The sequence below is a fragment of the Camelus bactrianus genome, chromosome 23, assembly GCF_048773025.1.
Source record: "Camelus bactrianus isolate YW-2024 breed Bactrian camel chromosome 23, ASM4877302v1, whole genome shotgun sequence".
NCBI lineage: Eukaryota > Metazoa > Chordata > Mammalia > Artiodactyla > Camelidae > Camelus > Camelus bactrianus.
Window position 1 is genome coordinate 10,034,878 of NC_133561.1, and position 21,502 is coordinate 10,056,379.

Sequence of the window (21,502 nt, forward strand, 5' to 3'; positions counted from 1 at the left end):
CTCAGGACAAACATCAAGTTGGTGGCAGAGCATGGAAAAAAAAGTGCATCTTGTCTTTACCAGAAGATGGCACTGTGGCTACCACCACAAGCCACAGAAAGGGGAGGGTAAAACCTTCCCCCAAATTGTCGCAATGTATTATACCGCATTTATACATTACACTTTTCAAAAGTCCATCATGTCATATGGAAATCTTCTTGGGATGTCTTCTTCCAATACAAGTCTTACCTAATGGATTTCTGGGGCTGTATTTCCCTCTCTGCAAAGCGCCCAAACCCCGTCTTTTGTAACAGGACTAGCCAGTCTATTGATGTCTGAGTCCAGGACATGGGAACTCAGTACCGTATTATAAAACAGCCTCAACCCAGAATTTCATATCAAAGGCTGCATGGACAACCTGGATAACAGAAATAAGGCAACGCGTTCCAAAGTTTCCTCGTGGCTTAACAAGAAAATCCTGTTCTCTTTGAATGATAGAGAGGCTTTAATTTTCATCTTTTAATATGAAGCGATATAATCAAGTCCAACCTGAGATTGATGGCACAAATGATAAAACCATATAAGCAAACACTAAGAATAAAAAGAGTAATAAAGAGGTTTAAAATATATTCCAGGAAAATGGTTAAGAATACATATCCACCGAAATGACGCGCATGACTTTCATCCTGAGACACCTGTATAACACTCCTACACAACTCATCTGCCCAGAGAGAGCACTAAAAACATAAACGCTACCCCAGCACTTCTGTTCCAGCAGCATCTGTTAATTCACTCCATTTATAAAATACATATTGACAAAGACAACTGAACTGGGACCAGGGAGATTTGATTTGGTGTGAGAAAGTCAATTCAATGTGATTTTGTTAAAGAGCTCCTGCAGGCAAATAAAAGAGTTTAAGTAATAAAGTACATAAAGAGATGCTTTACGAGCCAGCCCCGGCTCGTGGCAGGCGCACAATGCCAGGCAGGGAGAGAGGCCAGGCTTAGGAACAATGTTATGAGATCCAAACCCGCATGCAGCAGGTATGGTGTTGCTAGGTTGAGGAGAAAAAAAGGGCCATATGGATATTCTGGAAGGTCACTGAAGGTCACAATCATTAGGGGCGACAGGAGGGAGCGGCAACAGAGAGAGGAAAAAGACATGTGGAACGTGTCTATTTTCAGTGAAACCTGCAGGGAGGTCAAAAGACTAAAAAGAGATTTTTCTTTTTTTCTCTTTTAAAAAGGATCATTCCTTCAGTCCACCATGATCACGGAGTTGACGGAACTGTGGAAGGTCATGAGAAACACTGGCGCTAATTCTGATTCCCAAGAACTGAGGAATGTCACAGTTTGCTTGAGAAATAATTGGCTCGCATGGAATACCATGGTGAAGTAAATTCGTGATTTTAAAATTTGAGTCCACGGATTGACTTCAAGGGCAGATGAAATTGCAGGCTAATCTGTGTGTGTGTGTCCTCTGTACTATTATTTCAAGTGAGGGGCTGTAACTTTCAAAAGATTCTGATAGGAGTACATGACCTCCAAAAGAGTAAGGACCCTTGTCCTGGTGGAAAGTAACTTCTACTCCATTTCTTGGAGCGGGTGCATTTTATATTTGGGCAAAAGCGTTTTAACTGACTTACCTTTCTTTCTCATTCATATCCATTCTGCCACCCACATCTAGTTTATCTCCTTAAGTCACAGTTCTTATCATTGCATGGACTGTTGCCTGAGTACCAAATAACGTTCAGATCCTTTGGCCTACTCAGCCTTGTCTCCCTCTCTCCTCACACACGGTGTATTCCTCCAACGAACCCAATGGCTCACTCCCACCTGCACGTGCTTTGCAGATTGCTAATTCCACACTTTAGCTCAAGCTATGCCCTTTAGCTGGAATGTCCTTCTTCCAGCCACATGTCTCAAGATCCTCCTCATTGTCTGAGGTTCCAATCCTCTCTTCATCACCTTGATCAGAGTGATAGCTCAGTCTTCAGATGGTGCTTGTATTCATCCCTCTCTATGGCCTGTGTTTAACCTTACAGCCACTTTTTTCCTGGATTAGATTGTAAATCCCTAAGGATAAGAATGGAATCCTACCTCCCATTTTTATACTCACAAAGCACTGAGAATGGTATGTTGAATACAGTCACTACATAATGCGTATTTATTGAATGAAGGAATATGGCAATTGACTTTATTTAAAATTTTTTTTCAGCTTGTTTTTAAAAAATTTTGGTCAGTTACAATGTGTCAATTTCTGGTGTACAATGTCCCAGTCAGGTATATACATACACATATTTGTTTTCATATTCTTTTTCATTACAGGTTATTATAAGATATTGAATATAGCTACCTGAGCTATACAGAAGAAATTTGTTTTTTTAAGTCTATTTTTATATGTAGTGGCTAACATTCGAAAATCTCAAAACTCCCAAATTTATCCCTTCCCACCCTGTTTTCCCCTGGTAACCATTAGATTGTTTACTATGTCTGCAAGTCTGTTTTTGTTTTGTAGATGAGTTCATTAGTGTCCTCTTTTTTCTTTTTTTAGATTCCACATATGAGTGATATCCTATGGTATTTTTCTTTCTCTTTCTGGCTTACTTCACTTAGAATGACGATCTCTAGGTCCATCCACGTTGCTGCAAATGGCAATTGACTTTAAAAAAAAAAGCACCAGATGAGAGATAATGCTAAAATGAGATAGCTTGCTGCTTAAAGCTCTGGCTCAGTATAGTATGAGGAAGAAACATGCCGCCCCCCCCCCCAATACACAGGGGCCACGGTTCTGTCTTTAATGGACCTGTTTTTAGATAACTCTTTTAAAGGAGAAGAAGGTACTCAACTGGATATTCGTAGTGCAGGATAACTAACTAACTACCATGATTTTCTAGTAGACCTGATTACTAAGCCTTAAAGCAGTGGTTCTCAAAGTTTGGTGTCAGGACCCCTTTATACTTTTACAAATAATTGAGGACTCCAAATAGCTTTTGTTTATATGGGTTGTATTTGTTGACCTTTACCGGGTTAGAGCCGTAAAGCCGACATGTTTGAAATATGTATTAATTAATTCATTTACAGAAATACTAAATAGATAACATGTTAACATTAATATTTATGAAAAAGAAACACATTTTCCAAACTGAGAAAAATTAATGAGAAGAATGACATTGTTCTGTATTATTGCAAGCCTCTTAAATGTCTGGCTTAATAGAAGGAACTAAATTCTCATGCCTGCTTCTGCATTCAGCTGTTGCAGTATCATGGAAGCAACCTAAGTGGTCTACCAACAGAATAATAGATAAAGAAGATGTGGTATATTTATACAATGGAATACTACGCAGCCATAAGAATAATGGAATTATGCTATTTGCAGCAACATGGATGGACTTGGAGGGCATTAAGCTAAGTGAAATAAGTCAGACATAGAAAGACTAGTGCTGTCCAATATCATTCATATGTGGAATCTAAAAGATACAACAAACTAGTGAATATAACAAAAGAAAAAGAAGCAGACTCACAGACACAGAGAACAAGCTAGTGGTTACCAGTGGGGAGAGGGGAGAAGGGAGAGGGGCAATATACGGGTAGGGGATTAAGAGGTACAAACGATTAGGTATAAAATAAGCTATAAGCATATATTGTACAACACAGGGAATATAGCCAATATTTTATAATAACTTTAAATGGAATATACTCTGTAAAAATTGTGAATCACTATACTGTACACCTATGAGATATAATATTAAGCATCAACTACACTTCAATAAAAAATTAAAAAAAAAAACTGTTGTAGTATCACATGTCACGTAACCTCTGGAAAATGCCTCTGTGCACTTGTGAGAGAGTGGGAGTGAAAAAGGCATATAATAGCTCAGTGTGTATTATTATGAAAACAGTTTTGATCTCACCGACCATCTGCAAAGGTCTCGGAGGCCCTCAGAAGTCCCAGGCCAGAGCCTTGCACGCATACACAGGACCCTTTCCTCTAACTTTGGCACACGTGTGGCGTGCAGTCAACGCCTACTTTTCTTCTGGTCCTCTAGAAAATGTTCTCAGCTTGGTAGCCATATTATACTGGGCCTGCTCATCAGACTGGATAAACACTGATATGGTTTGGGCTGGAGAGTATCCAATGCTTGTTCAGGTATCAGAACACTCAGAAAGGTTAAGGGCACGGACTCTATGGACAGAGTTAGCAACGTGTATTAGTCACAGTGGCAAGAGATTCATGGGCACATCTCCCAGCCTCCCTTGCATTTAGATGTTGACAGATAGCTGAGTTTTAGTCAATGAAATGTTGATAAAAAATTTTGCTATTTCTAGACCTGGCCAATTAAAAAAAAAAAAACCTCCCTGTTATTGCGTGCTCTTTTCCTCTTCTGACTGCAGGACTGGATACAAACTCCCAGGTGACCTTAGAAACTACCTGTTGAAAACAGCATCACTTCCAACAGCCAGGACGGCTGTGGATGTGAATGTATCTGAAGATATGTTCCCAGTGCAGTATCATCACAGAAGAGAGACATGAACCCCTATTGTAGGTGAGCCTTTACCGATGTGAGGTTTCATTTATAATAGCAGTTCACGTTGCCCGAAGTAATGCAGCCACTTACTAGATGTGTGATGTGGAGAAGGCTTTTAACTTCTGTTAAAAGTACTTCTGTAAAATGGAGACACTAACAGTACCCGCGATACGGGGTCGCTGAGAGGATTAAACGTGTCGATGTCTGTGAAGCAGACAGAGCTCAGCTTGGCAGACAGCGAACGCAGGATGTTGTCTACTTTTGTTGTTGTAGTTTGTCTCCTGCTGGGTATGTACATCTTTTAGCCAACGAGCATTTTCTGGGAGATACTGGGCTGAATTTCTTGACTGGACTTCAGCTATCTTTAGAATACTAACCTATTAAGTCTACAATCCATGGGGGAAATTTCTGAAACGACTATGTGTCCACCCTGGACACTTGTGTATGATATGATTTAATACAGCATTCATTTTCAACAAAGCTCTTAGGAGGTTGGTTTTTGTTGCTTGTTTTTGCTTCTTTGTTTGACCTGGAAAAGTCAACTTTCTTGTTACCGTGCGGTACAGATCCAGGTGCCCCGTGCCATCCGTTGGAGGTAATCCTTAAGTTCCTGGGTTTGATAAAATGTTATAATTAAAATCTAATTCTTCTGCATGTAGGACAACTATCCACTGTTACTATTTTCTGGATAGTTGATGGAGATTAACATAAAGTTGATAGAGATCAACATAATGACATGGGACTGTCAACCAATTTGACAGTATCTTTATGTTAAAATCTTCCTCTAAATATGTCCCACTGGGTTGGATTAAAAAAGGCATAAGATGGATGCAGCCTGGATCCAGATGGGTGATTTATAGCCTCACAGAATAGTAAATGCCTTGGAAACATACTTGATGGTTGTCCAAAGATAAAATAAGAAACTAGAAATCAGGTTTTTTTTTTTTTTTTGGCTCAAAGAAAGAAACGAATCTTTCCACAGTGGGAGGATTGAAATTTATGAATAATTTAATTTAGCATTTCTTCTTTATTTAAGGACTATAAAAATACTGAAAATCTAGTGTTCCTATGATGGCACAAGAGTCTGGTACACCCAGGATTGATACTTTGAATTTTGTTGATTGTTTAGTTTTCGTTGTCGAAGTGCTCTTTTTAAGTTTTCATCAGAACTTTATATAGAAGAGAATGTGTACAAGAACATGGTATTTAGCAATAATCTTACAATAATTTTGTTACTTGTATTACAGATAACTCTTTGATGGTTTCTAAAAAGAGAAGAAATTATAGAAAGACAGTAGAGAGTTCACAGTTCATTTCCATCAAGATATTGTGATGTTCTGAAATCTTACTCAGAGAGGGGCTGGAGCTCCAACAAGCACTGGTTACAGGGGTAGATATACCTTGAAACCAAGGAAGCTTGCTTTTCAGAGCCCTTTGCTTGCATGAGCCCCTTCCAAGGCAAGCATGGTTATATATTTTAATAAAATTTGCATATGTATAATATTTAACTGTAATTTGCTATGGCCACTGTCTCTTGTCTCCTTAACTTGCCCTCTGTCATATGTGTTCTCATATTAATTGAGACCGGAGTAACCATGGATAGTTTTTAACTCAAACTAAGGGGATGTTGAGTCCAGGGAATATTTAGTTTGGGTTCAGTAGCTAAATTTATATGATTTCAGCAGCTTCCATAAAAGAGTGTTTAAGGCTTGAATATGCCATTTTAACTGTAATGTGGGAACGTAAGGATTGAGAGAAATTGTAGACTCCCAGCTTGTATGCATATAAAGAAAAGATTTAAAGAAAGAGAAAGATCAGATAGAAAAATTAATATAACATGAAACAAAACTGTAAAAATTAACCATGGAGTCAACTGAAATATTCTGACATCAAGAAGAGATTTGTAACAAAATAAATTTCAGATTGTACCAAAAGCAGGAAGCTAGTAAAAGAAAATGGTGGATCTAGGATTGAAGCTATAGGTAACTTGATTACTCTGATAATACAAACTATGAAAAGAAGTCATTTATATTGGAAAAATATAAGCTTCTTACTGATTTTTTAGATAAAATAATGGTATCTATGATAAAATATAACTCATATTCAGTCCTACAATAAAGATATCCATGAAAAACTGGTAGTGATGCTGCCAGTTCAAGAAATATTTAAGAAAAATCACTGTAAATCACCTTAAGACAAGAAAACTTAAAATGCTCTAAAATCTTAATAAAGGCCTTAGTAGATAGTTCTCCACATTTGAGAAAAATCAAACATTTACATAATATTAGAATAATGATCTGTGAAGCTTAGAGTCACTTTTCTAAACTTTAATCAAAAATATTTTTTTATTAACCATGTGATAGGAAAGAATGAATTGTCTTTATTCTTTCTGTAGATAATTACAACATAAAGCCATTATTGTATGAAGAGGCGACCAAAGGTGCAAGTTAAACATGTTGAAAAAAATACAGAGGGATGTCAGAAGTTATATAATCCAAATATACTATATTTATATTAGCAGGATCCACTAGGTTTTTTTTTTTAGACTTGTAACTTTTGTAATTTATTTTCCCCTTATAAATGTTTATTTTCATATTTTGTTTTGTCTTCAGTATTTTATTTTCTTAAAAAGGGTCCCCCAAATTGTATAACTTTCAGGCACCCCCAAATCTAGATCTGACTAACTGTGTAATCTTGAGCAAATGTCTAATCTTTATGCCTCAGTTTCCTCATTTTTAAAATGTGGATAATAACAGTACCTATTTAATAACAATTAATTGAGGTAATCATGTATAAAACATTGGGCATAGTACCTTCTAGATAGAAAGTACTCAATGATAATGATTGTTATTAATATTAATTCAATAGCTACAGAAAAATAAGGGAATAGAAGAATTGGGACATAATATCATCAATAATAATTTTATATAATCTTAGTACTTACTATGGATTATTTTCTTGGTCCTGGTTTAATGCATTTGTTGGTTGGTTTTTTTGTTTGTTTTTTGGTGGATGTGATACTTTCCAAGAAGAAAGAGTTTTAAACAACAACGAGATACAGCTATACACCAATGAGAATGACCAAAATCCAACACACTGACAACAGCAAATACTGGCAAGGGTGTGGAGCAACGGGAATTCTCATTCATGGTTCGTGGGAATGCAAAATGGTACAGACAGTTTGGAAGAGAGCTGCCAAAGGCAGTTTCTTACCTTTACCATACAATCCAACAATCTTGCTCCTTGGCATTTACCCAAATGAGTTGAAAACATGTCCACACAAAAACCTGTACTCAACTGTTTGTAGCAGCCTAATTCATAATCACCAATAATTACGTTGGAAGCAACAAAGATGCCCTTCAATAGGTGAATGGATAAGCTATGATACATCTATGCGATGCAGTATTATTCAGTGATAAAAAAATGAGCTGTCAAGGCACAAAAAGATATAGCGGAACCTTAAAATGTATATTGCTAAGTCAAAGAAGCCTGTCTTAAAAGGCTGTACAGTATATGACTCCAACTATTTAACATCGTGTAAAAGCAAAATGATAGAGACAGTAAATGATCAGTGGTTCATAGGGGTTTGGGAGGAGGAGGAAGGGATGAACAGATGCAGCACAGGGGATTTTTAAGGCAGTGACACTATTCTGTAAGATACTATAATAGTAGATATGTGTCATTTTACCTTTGTCAAAACCCATAAAACTACAAAACAAAGAGTGAGCCCTAAGGTAAAATATGGACTTTAGTTAATAATAATATACCAATACTGGCCTACCAATTGTTACAAATGTACCAGATTAACACAGGATGCTAATAATAGGGGAAACTGAGGCATAGTTGGGTGGGGGTGTAATATGGGAACTCTATTTTCAGCTCAGTTTTTCTGTAAATCTAAAACTCCTCTAAAAAACTAAAGTCTATCAATTTTTTTTAAAAACAGAAGAAAGTTTTGACTTGTTTTTATGAAATGCATCACATGCACCTAAAAATGTGAGATTACATTTTTATTTGTTATTCAATATGCACCTAATCATTGCATTAGATATAATTAACATGAGCTTTAATTACTTCTGTGTTTTCTATCTCAGGCAAGTTTCTCAACCTTTCTGCTCCTCAGAGTCTACTGGAAGGTAGACAAGGGTCCCTTACCTGGATGGCGACTGTGCACCACACCCTCTTCCTCTCCACCACAGCACTCCAAATCCTTGCTCACGATCTGTCCACCACAGCACTGCTGGCCGTGGCTGTCATGGAGCCTCCCAGCACAGCAAATCTGGTTTCCTGAGGTGGAATACGGCATTCTGCCACAGCAGGAGTCACCGATGCCCGTGGAAACCCGATTGTGCTGTTCATCTGGACAGCATACTTCACCTGTCAATTTAGGACAATAACCATTATTGCATGAGTTAAAAAAATATGCTCTGACTCACAATTAAATTTCATCACAATGATCTTGCAGATGCCAACCGGTTGACAGAAGACCGTCATATTGGAGTTGCAAAATTTCAATACAATTTCAAAATGTTTGCACTGAGAGTGTATAAACACATGTGTCTACTCACATACACACATGTCAGCTTAGAGGTAAGGCTCTGTTGCCTGTTTTCTCTGATCCCTAACACATGAGCACATTAGGTTTAAGTGATGTTATAAGAAAAAGGTTTGTCTACAAATACTTTTCTATCTATTTAGTGCAATTTTTTTTTTGGAAAGTGGAGTGGATTCAGAAATCAATAATTGATAAATTTGTATCACTTTTGCTGATAATTTCTTTAACCAAACTATACTTATTTAACCAAACCAAAATATTTCCAGTGGAAAGGTTAATTAAGTGAGAGGAGGTAAAAATACTGTATTCAAGCCTGCATACTAGTATTTTGCTGAGCTGTGGCGGACACAGAATTTCACTGATGTAGTTACGCTCACATTTCCTCTTTACTTGATATTCTGGGAAACTTGAAATAAGAGTAAAATTATCTTTTGCCTTAGGATCAAAGAATTCAAATACTCTAAATATCAATAGTCAGGCTTTTTTTTTGGGGGGTATGATTCCAAAAGACAGGAAAACCCTAAAAGGCAGAAAAAAATTAAAATTGCTTTCCTTAAGGATACCTTAGAAAGGATTAATGACAACTTGGAAGATCTAAAAATCGAACTTACTTCCCTGTCTCATGACCCAACTCAGGGTTGATCTCCTTCCTGCCCCTCTGAACCCTGACTTCCTCCTCCCCCTTGCCTCACCACTTTTCTTCTTCCTGCATCTTCAACAGACCCTCTTCTCTTTCCTCCACTGCCCTTTAAACATATCCTTCTCCCTAGACACTATGCTTTCATGAAATCTTATAAGGTGTATAAGTATAATGGCTAACCTGGCAGGTTTTATAGCTTTAAACCATGGTCCAGACAAGATTTACATAATTTAGTTAATGACTTGTCTAACTTTTAAGAAAAGGCACAAGTTCCCTGAAGAATTTAAGACTGCCTTAGGATTTAGAGTCCTGGACTCCCTGATCTCTGTTAAATACTTCATCTTCTTGTGAGGCCAGAATATACCAAAACTTGATTAGTAAAAGCAAAATGAACTGCTAACCAAAACAATACTAAAAATATGGGACACTATTTAACTATGGATAGATATATAGAGAGCATAAAAACAGGACAAGAACTCTTAGCAGTTATCCCTGAGGTCTTTCTTGTCCAAAATTCATTGGTCAGAAACCACTCCTACCAGATGAAGTGGACAAATTACTAGAAACACACAGCCTACCAAGACTAAATCATGAAGAAATAGGAAATCTGAATAGACCTATAACTAGTAACAAGATGGAATTACTAATCAAAAACCTCCCAACAAAGAAAAGCCCTGGACCAGATGGCTTCACTGGTGAATTCAACAAACATTTCAATAAAAATTAACAGCAATCCTTTTCAAGCTTTTCCAAAAAATTGAAGAGGAAGAAATACTTCTTAACTCAATCTATGAGGCCAGCATTACCTTGATAACAAAACCAGACACATCAAGGAAAGAAAATGACAGACCAACATCCCTTATTAATATTGATGCAAAAATTCTCAGCAAAATACTAACAAATTTAATTCAATTCAGTAGCATATTAAAAGAATTACACAACATAACCAAGTGGGATTTATTCCTGGAATGCAAGAATAATTCAGCATACAAAAATCAACCAGTGTAGCACATCATATTAAATGAAAGAATGAAAGAAGGAAAATGTATAGTCATCTCAACTGGTGTAGAAAAAGTATTTGACAAAATGCAACACTTTTCTATTATAAAAACATTTAACAAACTAGGAACAGATGAAAGTACCTCAACATAATAAAGGGCATATTTGAAAAACCCATAGATAACATTATATTCAACAGTGAAAGGTTTTCTTCTAAGATCATGAAGACAAGAATGCTGAATTTTGCCACTTCTACTCAGTGTAATTTTGGAAGTGTAGCCACAGCAATTCAGCAAGAAAAAGAAATAGAAGGCATCCATAATGAGAAGGAAGAAGTAAAATTATCTCTGTTCACAGACAATAGAATCTCCTATGTATAAAACCTTAAAGATTTTGCACAAAAACCCTGTTTAAACTAATAAGAGAATTCAGCAAAGGTGCAGGATATGAAACCAACATACAAGAATCAGTTGTTTCCATACATTAAAGATGAACAGTCTGAAAAGGAAATTTAAATACCATTTACAGTAGCATAAAAAATACTTAAGAATAAGTGTAACCAGGGAGGTGAAATAATTGTACAGTGAAAAGTACAAAATGCTGCTGAAAGTAATTAAAGAAGAGTTAATAAATAGAAGGACATCTCAGGTTCATGCATTAGAAGACTTAATATTGTTAAGATATTAATAATACTCAAAGTAATCTACAGATTCAATGCAATCCCTATCAAAATTCCAACAATACTTTTTACAGAAATAGAAAAATCCATCCTAAAATTCAAACAGAATCTTAAGGTACCTCAAAAAGTCAAATGACCTTAAAAAAGAACAAAGTCTGAAGTCTCATACTTCCTGATTTCAAAACTTACTATAAAGCTACAGTAATCAAAATAGTGTGGTATATCTTGATTGCAGTTGTGGTTTTATTGGTGTATGCATCAATCAAAATTCATCAAATTGTACATTTGAAATAGGTGTAGTTTACTGTACAGGAATTATACCACAATAAAAGTGTTTAAAAAAAAACAGTGTGGTCCTAGTACAAAGACAGATATATAGACCAATGGAATAGAACAGAGAGTTCAGAAATAAAACTTGGCATGTCTAATCAAATCATTTTCAACAAGGATGACAAGACTATTCAATGGGAAAAGGACCATATTTTCAACAAATGGCATTGGAAAAACTGGATATCCAAATGCAAAGAATCCGTATCTTATACCATATACAAAAATTAAATCAAAATGGATCCAGGACCCAAATGTAAAAGCTAAAACTATAAAATTTTTAGAAGAAAACATCAAAGGAAAGTTTAATGGCATTGAATTTGGCAGCAGTTTCTTAGATATGACACCAAAAGCAAAGGTAACAACAAGAAAAATGTATTATTTGGATTTTATCAAAATTGAAAAGTGCTATCCATCTAAAGACACTATCAACTGACTAAAACTATCATCTATAGGAGAAAATATTTGTAAATTGTATATTTAATGGATTAATATCTAGAATATATAAAGAACTCCTACAACTCAATAATAACACAAACTATCCAATTAAAAAATGGGCAAAGGAATCATAAATACATTTCTCCAAAGAATATATACATGTGACCAATAAGCCTGAAAAGATGCTCAATATTATTATTTGGGAAATGCTTATCAGAACCACAATAAAATACCACTTCACACCCAGTAAGATGGTTATTATAACAAAACAAAATAAAAACAGGAAAATACAAGTGTTAGCAAGGAAGTGGAGAAATTAGAATCCTGTGCATTGCTGTTGGGAATGCAAAATGGTGCGGCTGCTGTGGAAAACACAATGGCAGTTTCTCAAAAAACTAAACAGAGTAACTACATGATACAGGAATTCCATTTCTGGGTATATAGCCCAAAAAACTGAAAGCAAAGATTTGAACAGATATTTGTATGTCAATGTTTATAGCATCCTTATTCACAATAGCCAAAATGTGGAAACAGCCCAAATGGCCATCAAAGGATAGACAGATAAATAAAATGTTGTATATATATATATAGACATAATGGAAAATTATTCGGCCTGACAGAGGCAGGAAATTCTGCCACAGGCTACAATATGGAGGAATTTTGAAACATAATGTTAAGTGAAATAAGCCAGTCATAAAAGGACCAATATTATATGACTCCACTTATATGAGGTATGTAGAGCAGTCAAATTCATAGAGACAGAATATAGAATGGTGGTTGCCAGTGGCGGGGAGGTAAGGGATGATGGAGAGTTAATGTTTATCGGCACAGGATTTCAGTTTGGGAAGATAAAAAAGTTCTGGAGATGGTGGTGTTGATGATTACACAATAACGTGAATATATTTAATACCACTGAATTGTGAATGTAAAAATGGTCAAAATGATATATTTTATGTTGTTATGTTATATTTTGCCACACTTAAAAAAAATTCCGCTTCCATAAACAGGGAAACGTAATTCCATGCCTGGTTTCACAGACTGGTTAACTATCACCTTCCACAAATGCTCTGGTCTCAAAAGAAGTGAAGAAAACTTCTCCAGAGAACGGAAGATAGGATACGAGCCTGTCTCTCCTCTCTAATTTATAACAGCTGGCTGAGCACTTGGAAGATGCTTTGACTTGGAAGAAAAGAAAAAAAAATCAGATCAAATTCATAGTTGTCAGATTAAGCAATTGGACAAAGCCAAGACCAGGGACACATCTATGCTGAGTCGACCCCCAAACAGCCATCTATATTGTAAGCAAAAGGGACAGGAGAAAAACAGTTGCTCTACTCTAGCAGGAAACATAAAATCAAAGGAGGAAAAGGACAAACATTGAAAGAACAACCCTTCTCTATGAAAGGAGTTGCTCTTGCAACTCATAACTGTCCTAAACACAAAGGGAGAAATTTCCATGCAGTTGTAAAAATAGAAGGTTGCACATCTAAATGATATTGGTGCTACATTAGGTACCGTAAATCCTACGACTTTCCCGTCATTCCTTCCGAGGAGTATCCCAAATGTCTCAATGGTAGAAATTTCAAACGCCTCTCAGTCTCTGCCTTTGTCTTTCTTTGCCCTCTCTTGAATTAACACACTTTTCTGTTTAGACATTCCAATCCAGTGCATCTGTTGGGAGGAGCTCCACTTTGTAAATGAGATGCCACTATTAAATGTGGACCCCAAAGTCTCCTTCTGGAACTCCCAGTGGAAGAATCCCCCGTCTATAACCTGATGATGGCCCGGATTGATTACCCACTGGCTGATGCCTCTGTGGCCAACATTTCAGACCTTGAATCTGTCTCTGAGGGTCTCTGGGGCAAGGACAGTTCATTTACCGGATTCACAGAGGAGGCTAAACCCTTAAAGGTCTCTATAAATCTGGCTATACCCTTCTTAAATATGTCTCAAAATCCACTTTAAAAAAAGTTGCAGTTGAATAACTGTGGTCTGTTGCATCCACATGCCTCCAGAAAAGACTTGGTATCCCCTGTATGTAATAACCTATTCATTCCATCCAAAAGATAAATAGCTTGCATAGCACGTTGTCTAAGATTTAAGGGCCATTAACAAGATGGTGCTTCCTCACTTCCGTGTAGTTCCAACCCTAATATCATCCTATCTCCAGTCCTGGAGATGGCTGCTTAATTTAGAGTAACAGATACACGCTCAGCAGTTTTTACATACACGCTTACACTCAGACGCACTGTGTCTTTATGCATTCACTTGGGACAGTTATGTCTCAAGAGTTTACAGAAACGCACTTTAATTCTCACAACTATTTAACCATAACCATAGTGTGGTAAGCAGAATGTGACCTCCCGAAGATGCCCACATCCTAATTCCTAGAACCTGCAAATACGTTATGTTACATGGCAAAGGGAAATTAAGACAGCAGACGGAATTCAGTTTGAAAATGCGGTGTAAGGAAGGCTTGGCTGGCCATCGCAGGTCTTGGAAGAGGGAAGGGAGCTGTAGCCAATGAATGCAGACAGCCTCTAGACGGTGGAAATGGTAAGAAAACAGATCCTCTCTCCCAGAAGAAAACCTGGCCCAGATGACACCTTGATTTTAGCTTGTGGAGACTCACTTGGAACTTCTGACCCTGAGAAACGTAGGATAATGTATCTGCTTGTTTCAAGGCGCTAACTTCGTGGTAATTTGTTGTGACAGCCCTAGGAAACTAATACACTGAAGATACCTGATTTCCGCTTTAAAACGCCACCTCAGACAACGTGTGCATGGTCTTTTATAACATTCTCCAGAGGGTTCTGAGAAGTTGATTCTGTCTGTTGACAGTAGTAGCACACAAAGGACACGAAGTCTCTGAACATCAATCTTCTTTATTTTTTTTTTTCAGAACAAAATGCATTTTCTAGGGTCTAGATTCTAGGCTGTGACCTCATGCAAAATGGAATGATTGGAAGCTTGTCATGACTTCGCCCAGCCTATCGCCAGAAGTCAGCTTGAAGGACTGCTCAGTCTCACAGAATCAATGAGAGTCACCGAGGATCCCTGGTCTCTGTGGATCTCAATGGCCACCAGACATTGGATTCCCAGCTTTTGTGAACTGGCTTCTCCTTTATAGAATCTGATGGAAGTGGACACACCTGAGTCTTGCTCTAGATTAATTCATAACAGACTATCTTCTGTCACTTAGGGAATGCCTGTTAACTCCTTTTACTCTTAGGCCCCCCAGTTACTATAAACCTTTCCTTCTATTTGCACATGAAATGTTGGATGAGCTCTGAGGGTTCTAACTCAGGAGCTCACAGACAGACATTAGTCTCCCACAAACAGTTCTTAGTTTAAGTAACTTAGTGAAGGTCAGGCAGCTACAAAGTGGAAAAAATGGGATGTGACTCCAGGCAGTCTGACTACAGAGCCCATGATCTTATCCACCGATTATTCAGAATCAAAACATCAAAACACTACGCAGAATTTTTTCCTTTATTAGAATACGATCATACAAAATGTTACCTGAAATAAGGAGTCTAGTTTAACTAGGACATTTTTGCTTGTTTTCTTTTAATAGGGATTTTCAGTGTAATTTTAATGGAGATATATTTTCTTTCTTTCTTTTCTATCAATATGGCAGTAAAACATATTGTTACACTGAACATCACATTATCATACAACACACTATCTTTTACCAATATAATATTTAATCATGAAAATTCCAGTCTTGACCTCCTGGATAACTTGGCATGTTCTTATAGCTCAATATTCCTATTTTTAAAAATGGAAATAGAATTCTAAGGCATATTCCTTTTAGTAAAATTTATTTTAAAAAAATATCATCCAGCAAAACTGACCTGTTTTGGATGCACAGTTCGGTGAACTTTAACACAGGAACACAATCAGGGTACAAAAGAGTTTCATCACCCCCCAAATTCCTTCATGCTATCCCTTTATAGTCACCGTCTCCCCTCACCCATTCTCTTGATAATCACTGATTTGTTTCTCATCTTTAGCTTGTCTTTTCATATATGTCTGTTACCAGGCTGAACTTTGGGTCCATGTGCCTGACACACAGCAAAGCTAATTTACAGACACCGGGTGGTGGTGAAGGAATGTACAGTCTTTATTGCAGGTGCCAAGCAAGGAGAACAGGCATCTCATTCTCAAAAGATCCCAATTCCCCAGTGGTTTTCAGGGAAGCATTTTTAAAGGCAATGTTTAGGGGTAAGGACTGCAAGGTACATGACTTTCTTCTGATGGGTTGGTGGTGAGGTGACAGGGTGGTGTTTCAGGAATCTCAATCATTAATCTTTTGGTCCCAACTAGTCTGGGGTCTATGTGCTTGTGATGAACAGGAAATCATCATACTCCACCTGGGTCAGGGGATTAGATCTTAGTTCCTGCAGAACAACTCATGGATGTCCATCAAATTGTTACGTACATCCCTTCAGGAGGAACTAGGACTCTGTTTTATTGCCAAACTATTGTGATTCCTTTTCTTATTTAACTGCTTTTCCTTTGTTTCTGCATTCCCTCACTTGCCTACTTAGTAACTGCCTGTGCCTGCTCTTTGGAACTCAGGGAAGGCCTCAGAGACTAAAGTCTTTTCTACAAAAAAGAAGTGGGGACACAGAGGGGTTTTCGTACGTGGGAGGGCCCCACAGGGCCCTGCTAAGTTTCACGTCATATAAACATCATCTTACAATGTGTTACTTTTTAAGACTGGTTTCTTTCACTCAGCATAATGCCCTTTGGGTGTATTTCTCAATAGTTTGTTCCTCCTGATTGATGGATAGTATTCCTTTGTGTGGATTTACCACAATTTGTCTAGTTACCCACTGAGAAACAGATGAGGTGTTTCTCGTTTTTGGCAATTATAAATAGAGCTGCTATAAACATTCGTGTGCAGGTTTCTGTGTAAATGTATCTTTATTTCTCGAGAGAAAATACCAGGAGTGGGCCAAGGCATACTCAGTCTTCTCTCAAGATATGAATTCGTAGAATGCAGGGGACAGTTGGCTTAGTTGATAGTCTTTGAAAGGATCTTATACTGCAGTATCTATAAACTCAGTAAATGTTTCACGGTGATTCTACTGCAGGCCAATGAAGGAGAAATGAGCTTACTATGAACAGCAAAGTTACTCTATTTGTTACCTTTTTCTGGATGAAAGGATCCTCCTGTCTGGCCTCAATGTAGTTCCTGTATTTCTTAAAACTTCTTTACAGCTAAAGAACACAGTGCCCCTTGGTGGCAAATATTGTTTAACTTAATGTATCAGGTGGTCCAGGGGCAGCATCAGTTAATTCAACATCACTTAGGACAATGGTGGGCTTAGAGGAAACAAGGTACATGTCTATATTGGGGGAAATCAACCTTTTTTTTAAAGTCACTTTTTAAAAAGCCACTTTTGAGTATAACAAATATTAATAGGATATTTTATAGCCATATTTTCCTGAATCCCTCAGAATTTTATTCAGTTACTTACAGAAGAAAAGGCTTCATAAAAAGAGATGTGGGTTATACCAATGAGAAGTAAAAAACGATTTTTTTCCCCTCAAAAAAGGGCTATTAGACATAAGATACAAGGATCAGTCACCTACTCATTAACCTCTTAAAATGAATCTATTTCACGACAGGCTTGGAAATGTTTTCTCTCTAAAAGCTACCACGCAGTCTCAACAGTTAATTGTTATTCTTATCAAAGAATGACCCGTATTAACATTTAGCTTGAGGTCATTAGCATATTTATAAAAAAAAAAGAGTGGAAAGAGCATTCTTGTCTCTGCTGCTCTTTGTTGGCTAGGGGGTGGGGGGGTGTCTATGGAGGAAAGTTGTGAGAGAAAATGAAGTCAGTATTATTAACCAAAATGAAGCACATATTATTCACCAATATTTCAGACTTATCTATAAATATCAAAATGCCTATACCTGTCTCAGCCTTGAACTGGCAGCCTACTGACTGAATTTGAACTACATTGAACTACAAGACAGCCTGGGGTCACTGTGCTCTCTTTTTTGATGTAAATAGTATTAAACTAGTTAACACAGACCACTGGCACGGAGAGGGGTCACAATATAATCTCTTCATTTAGGTACATTGAGATGAATGATGAGAGCAAAACACTCTCTTTGATTATCCCATAAGATTGCATTTTTCCCCCTTGACACCAAGGTAGACTTTCCAGTCCTCTGAAAAATGAGCCACTTAAAAGGCATCTAAATGCTGAACAGTTTGGTAGCTATTAAAACACCTGAGGGCGGAGTGGGCATGTGTCAACAGACAGATTATAGCAGTTTCAAAAACTCCTGTTTTAAAAATCATTTATTCAAAAGTTTTATATAATATCAATAAATGACCTTTGGGCTCCCATGGCTCATTTCATTTTTGGAAGAAAAAGTTGAGTTTTATTTGGAAATAGAACAAAAGTAGATTGTGTTCCTAGTTCAAAATCTGACACTTTGTGTTAGGATTGAGAAGAGTGACAGGCAAGTCTCCTAGGTGTTCACAGCCCTGGTAGATGCCACCGAGTGTTTTCTATCCATTTTAAGGCACAGAGGGTGTTTTTCAGAGTTGAAACAGTTAACTGCAAATCCTAACTTATCAAAAATTTTAATGTGACTTGGAAATGAAAATGCAATTATTTAGTTCTATGCTAGACTTAGAGAAGAGCCTACCATGACCATTGGTCTGCAAAATGGGAGGATGGGACAACAGAAAATTTCCACCTCACCTGTATAATCATAATTTCTAAGGCAATTTTTTGTAAGGGAAGAAGATGTGAAATAAAATTGGAAACTCCCAAAGTATAAATTATTTTGAGAGAATAAAGCATTTGATTGATTCATTGCCTAACACTATGATTTGTAGTATAAAGAAGTTAATGCTTTTCTACAAAATTCTTATTTCCATCACCATTGTGTTTCTTACCTGGAAAATCTAGTTGATTAAGAGTTACTCCATTATGAAAGAATTTTTGCGTGACAATCAGAAATAATACTACTTCTACAAAGGCAGATTTTTCCATTAATTTTAGGGAAAAGTTAGGAAGAATAGAGGATCTCTGTAGTTGATCTGGAAAATGGCTTATTCAGTCCGTTGATAAGACAGATGGAAAAGAAGGGTGAAAAGGGAAAAACTCCTGATTGCTACTCTTTGCTACGTTCCTCCTTCCCCGGCCAGACTTGGAGCAGTTAAGGGACACTGACAGTGGACAAGCCTCAGATAAATGGAATTTGTGGTTGCAATCCATCTAGGAACAACGCATGCATCATTCAGAACGGAAATGGAGACAATGAAGAGCAGCTTCATGGAGTGAAACGTGAAGAAATTCAGAGTTTATGGTGAAATATTCAGCCATGTGAATAAAATAAAGTCTCAAAAAAGGGAGTTATCTAGCTATCCAGATATGTTTCTTTATGTAGCACACGTAAGTCTCTTGTATTCCCTCTCTATTTTGTACCTAGCCTTACTTATAGTTCAACAACACTGAAAGAAGAAATGCTACCTAAAGCTGGCCACTGGCCACGTGTTAGTGGCTCAAGTTTTGGCGGGGAGGTGCTTAAAACAGTCCTCTGACATAAGTCACGCGTTTGCTTCTTCTGGTTCCCAAGATTGCTGAGCACACGCGGACATGAGCCTCACCTGGCAGAATCCTGACGTAATACCCCGAGCAGCACTGATGACTGGGCTGTGCCTCCCGTATGCGGCCACCGCAACACACTCCCGTTGAATTCAAAAGAAATGCAACGTACTTCTCTTCACAACAGCGGTGTCCGGGCTGGGGGTCGTAGAGAGCGCCGTTACAGCAAACCTGAAAGTTGGGAACCAGGTGTAAAGAAATACCAGTTTAGTGAAGAGTAATACAACACCATGCCTCACGTGATACAGTTGTTATCTAATAAGGCCTTGATCCGAGACCCAGCGTAGCAGATTTCTGATAAAAATTCAATGGTTTAAAACCAGTGCATTTTCTCAGCATCATTCAAATACTATACATGCCATTTGATACAATGTAGCTTCTTCTAGCCTTCCACCACACTTTGTGCGCTATTATAATATTCTATAAATATGAATTATCTTTTGAATGCCAGCACTTCCAATGTAAAGATGATTTAGGATTGTAAATGAACAATTGCCTTCACATGCATGTTTTCATTTTAATGATAGCTTAATTTAAAAACACCACATCTATGGAAACCTGTCTTCCATGGATTTTTCTAATACATTGCATTTTCCTTACACTAATTTATATGATTGCTTATTTATGAACTCAATCTTTAGACAAGGCAATTGCAACACAGTCCAACATTTATATATATAAACATATATATTATATATATAAAGGAAATTTATATGAAATTAATTTTGAAAAGGCCTTTTAACAATGTGTTTTCTCCAGGAGCTATGGAAGAAATTATGTGCTTGAACAATCAAGTCATTATTTTGCACACTCACTTGCGGTCTGAGAGACTGACACTCTGTACCTGTAACAAATGAAACACTGAGTAGTTGCTGAAATGTAGCCTCAGAACCTAGACTTGGCATAAGTCACATTAACCAGGATGCCTCCTATAGCAGGCAAAGTCAACCACTATTTAAGAGGGGTTTCTCCTTCCTTTTTGCTCATTGCTACTTCCAGCCTACGCCAGCGTTTGAATCACACTCAATACAAGGGCAGTGGAATGCAATCTCTAAGTCTGAAGACTAGCTTAATATTTCATTCATTTCTCAAAAGTTACCAAAGAGCAAAGAAACTGAGCAGAGGTCTACTTCTGTGGTTTCACAGGAAGCCCCGTTTAAACCAACTATAATACATTTCCTTTGTGGTGTTGAGTTATTAGCAATGAGGATTCAAAATTAGCCTAATTCCAAGGATATATTGTGTGACTCCTTTCTTTGATGGCATACTCTGTGTGAGAAGTACATTTTCAAATTAAGCCCCACTTTAAAGAGTTATGCAAAAACTCTTCTCTATGTGTCTATTTGGGATTTAGAAATGCTGGTCATTTTGGCTTTCAGGGTAAAACAGTACACACCTCCCTCTTGTTTTATGACAAATTACCTAAAATCCTGCCTTCCGTTATATGATTTTAAAGCATTTATTAAACTCCCATTCGCATGTGGTGTGTTTCTGGACACTGAAGTGTAGCCAGCCTTTTCCTTCAGCAACAGTCTCTAGGGCTTCTCATTCTCTTTCGAAAGTTTCACTCAAATATTTATTCAGCGAAAGGCCATCAGGACTGGTTCCCTTCCACCCTTTCACCGTCAGTGCCATTCTCAGTCTCCTTCACTCATGTGAAACTCGTACCTGTCTTCTAACCCACCCTGGTTTAGATCATTGATGGGTCCCCA

General features: G+C 37.3%; 1 protein-coding gene across 1 annotated transcript in view; it reads right to left on the minus strand.

Moving 5' to 3' along the window:
- USH2A (usherin) overlaps positions 1 to 21,502 on the minus strand; it is a 642,834-nt gene that overhangs the window by 144,009 nt on the left and 477,323 nt on the right. Inside the window, exons 48-49 of the mRNA XM_074351610.1 lie at positions 19,793 to 19,961; positions 8,664 to 8,885 (exon numbers count right to left, since the gene is read on the minus strand). Coding sequence (XP_074207711.1) covers positions 8,664 to 8,885; positions 19,793 to 19,961 — 391 coding nt within the window. The remainder of the gene's footprint in view (positions 1 to 8,663; positions 8,886 to 19,792; positions 19,962 to 21,502) is intronic.